Source organism: Trypanosoma rangeli (genome assembly GCF_003719475.1).
Source record: "Trypanosoma rangeli strain AM80 chromosome Unknown Tra_15.4_contig_00786, whole genome shotgun sequence".
NCBI lineage: Eukaryota > Euglenozoa > Kinetoplastea > Trypanosomatida > Trypanosomatidae > Trypanosoma > Trypanosoma rangeli.
Window position 1 is genome coordinate 1 of NW_021706537.1, and position 3354 is coordinate 3354.

The 3354-nt window shown below is 56.2% G+C and overlaps 2 protein-coding genes across 2 annotated transcripts; both read right to left on the bottom strand.

Moving 5' to 3' along the window:
* Positions 1-541: 541 nt before the first annotated feature.
* TraAM80_10084 (mucin-like glycoprotein) lies at positions 542-1192 on the bottom strand (the record flags this gene model as incomplete). Its single annotated transcript, XM_029386732.1, has 1 exon — positions 542-1192. One exon carries the CDS (start codon positions 1190-1192, stop codon positions 542-544), a length of 651 nt encoding a protein of 216 aa, XP_029233411.1.
* A 595-nt stretch (positions 1193-1787) lies between these two features.
* TraAM80_10085 (uncharacterized protein) lies at positions 1788-2150 on the bottom strand (the record flags this gene model as incomplete). Its single annotated transcript, XM_029386733.1, has 1 exon — positions 1788-2150. One exon carries the CDS (start codon positions 2148-2150, stop codon positions 1788-1790), a length of 363 nt encoding a protein of 120 aa, XP_029233412.1.
* Positions 2151-3354: the final 1204 nt, after the last annotated feature.

Sequence of the window (3354 nt, forward strand, 5' to 3'; positions counted from 1 at the left end):
ACGGCACAAACTAAAAGAAATCCGCAGTGATTTAACAAACAAACAAAAAAAAGGAAAAAATTAAAGAGGAAGCTCAGAAGAATTCCTCGCAGAAACAAAACAAAAGATAAATAAATTACCTCGGCAGGTGTGCTTGCCTCACGTGTCCAAAAGCCCAAGAGGACAGCGTGTGTATTTGTGTATTCATTGCATGCAAGAAACGAAAAAGAAAACAAAACCACCTGCTCGCACGCACGCATCACGGTTGCCCGTCACAGTCTCCGCGGCCTCGTGTCTCGTTTGGGCAGTCCGTGCAACGCACAGCCACGAGGCAGGCACCGCGTGTGCGTGTTGGTGGCAGTAGCAAACAGAAGGGGAAGGGACACCACCCACTGGGATGTGCGTAGCAAACAACCATTGGAACAAACGTAAAAAAAGAAGAAACAAAACACCCCTCAAAGTGCAAGAGAGACGTTGGCTCAGAGAGACTACATGCAAACTCGGCGCACAAACACTCTGCGTCGCCCTGCCTGGGTGTGTGTGTGCAGTTGCCCTACAGCAGTCACTCCCCAGCAGCACAGGCAACGGCAGCCACCACCAGCAGCAGCAGCGGCAGCAGTGGGGCGCGGATCCACACAATGGCGACGTCACTCCTGCCCGCAGAATTGGCCGCAACCCTCCCACCGCCCCCTGTTTTAGGCGAGTGACCGTCCTCTTCAGCAGCAGCTTCACTGGGCTTTTGAAGCGTACAAGTGTGTATGCTGTCAGACGTGTCGTGAATTGAAAGAGGAGGGGACGACTCCCCGCGGTTTCCCTTCATCGTCTCCCACCACTTGTACACTCCACTCTTGTCATCCGTGTTGCATTTCAACGTAAACGCATGAGTGGTCTCTGCCGCGGATTCAGGGCATTTCGGTATGGATTTGGAACCTTTGTACAATAACCCGCCCCAGGCGCAGATGTAATCATCGCCCACAGTGCGTCCGCTCAAAGATGAATATGTGCTCCAGACGTGTGCACACTTCTTCCAATTTCCAGAGTTTGGGAGGCGCCAACTTAACTTATTGTCACTGTCCGGACATGAGAACTCCACGAACACCTCCTGCGTCTTTCCAGCATGCTCATCCGCCTCCGCCCACGCGGGGGAGCAGCCGCCGCAGAGCAGCGCAAGGACCACCAAAGCGCACACCGCACTGCGCCGCACCGCCAGCATCCTCGCCATCCGCAGTAGGAGTATTAATTGCAGAGTCGCTTAAGCCAGTGGGTTGAGCTGCGAGTTAGTGGGAAAAAAAAGACAAAAAAGAATGGAGAGAGGAAGGACGATAGGTGGAAAGTACAGCGGGCAGAATGAAGCAACGACAGCAGCCGACCAAGGTCTCGCATAAAGGAAGATTCAGCCCCCACGGCACTGCGCCAGCACCGACCACGAAAGGGTCATCCACGCGCACGGCAATGCATGCATCGGGTGCGCGCGGTTGCGTTTGCCTGCGGCTTCGCAACGGAAAGAACAGCGGGACGCGGTGTGGCACTGCCCTCCTCCAAAATACTTAAAAGTCTCAAGATAGCCACAGCCCAAAGGGAAGCCTTGCGGCGCCTTGAAAACTCCAGCATCTTCCCTCGTACTCCGCTGCCGCGCGCCACATCACGTCTCCCATGGCCTTCCCGCGCATCCCCAGCTCCTCACCGCAGCAAGGAGAAACCGACAGGAGCCAAGCCAACAAAAAAAACCAAAAACTTCTCTGATCTCCCCGCGGCCTCGCAGCAATCCACAAGCGCCATGCCGCACAAAATAATAATAATAAAACCCGTCACCTTCCACAACAAATTGAATTGTGACCGACGCACTGGGGGCCTGAAGACACAATCTCCCCCTCCGCCTCGGCCTGCGGACCCACCCGCAGCCCCTGCACAAACTCCGGCTTGCAGCTGCAGTACTGCCCCTCAATCTCCGCCTCCGCCATCTCCCTCGCGACCGCCATCAAGTCCCTCCAGTCACTCTCCGTGCACTTCCACCCACCCCACGCACCCCCGACCAAATTAATAACAACAATAACGTGGCCGAAGGGTAAAGGGGGGCCTCTGCAGGAAGGCGGAAGGGGGCGGCACACGCACCAGCAATTGCCACGCCTCCTGCGCAACGGCGGTGCGACGAGAGCAGCGGTCACACTCATACACTCACGGGAGGCGAAGAATCAAAGAGAAATCACCCACCGTGACGCACACCTAACGTCACCTCAATAAAGCAACAGAACGTTGCGCCAAATAGACAAACAGGCGAGGCTATCTCATCAACAACAAGCAGACAAAATGCATGTGGCCCATCAAGAGCGCATCATGGTTGAAACACACAATCAACGTTGATGCCTGCGCACACCTCAGTAGATCGCAAGAAAGCAGTACCGCCAGATGATGATGCCTTCCTCGGCGTGAGGCGGCCCCCTCAGGGCACAGGCAACGTGCACCGTCGCCGAGGTGGCGCACATCCACCACCGCACCGATGCAAACTTCGCCAGCAAAGAAAAAAAAAAAGAATAATAAGGGCAGTTTAAGCACGTCGCCGTCCACACACTGTGAATTGTGCCCAGTGCGGTGTCCGGGTACAGCGGGTAGAGCGCCGTCCTTGCCTCCGGTGTTAGCATACAGCCGAGCAAAAGTGCAGGCGTGCATCACATCACTTCCAACGCTTAATTTACGGTCCCCGAAGCACTGGCACTGAGGAGAAGGGCGCTGAGCACACGCACGCACGCAGGTGACAGGCTCCAATTCCTCGGAGTAGTGGTGGTGCGGAACATCTCAGGGTAGAGGCCAACGCCGTTTTGTAATGCGCCCCTTTTCCAGCAGAGCGCAATCGGCATTTGTGCCTCCCGCCCATCATCTCTTCCTCCGTCTCCCAAATGGGCGCAACTTCCTCCCATTCCTCGTGTCCGTGCGACTTCACACCGCCGCCCAATGTAATTTAAATAGAAAACAGAAAGCATATTGACGCATCTGCCGCTGCGTGTGTGGGGTGTGAGACTCGGTGTCGCAGGCGCACAAACTCGTACCGAATGAACCTAACTGCGTTGGGAAATTTAAAACGGACGGGCATGGGCGACAAGAGGGCACATGTGTCCGCAGGAGCGCCAACTCACCGTTAACGGCATCAGTCGGACCTCCGCTTGGGCCGCACAAAAAAGGCGGCGTTTCCCCTCTGCAAAGAGCCACCTCGGCTGACCGGCGGGGCGAGTGCCGGTGAACCAATCCACGGGGCGCAGCAACAAAGGGCCGACGGGCCGCGCAGCTCTCACGCATCACCAAACCGCCAGACGCGGGGCACCATCCATGCGACTAGCGGGAAAGAATGGAACAAAAGACATGCCACCAACACAGCCGGCG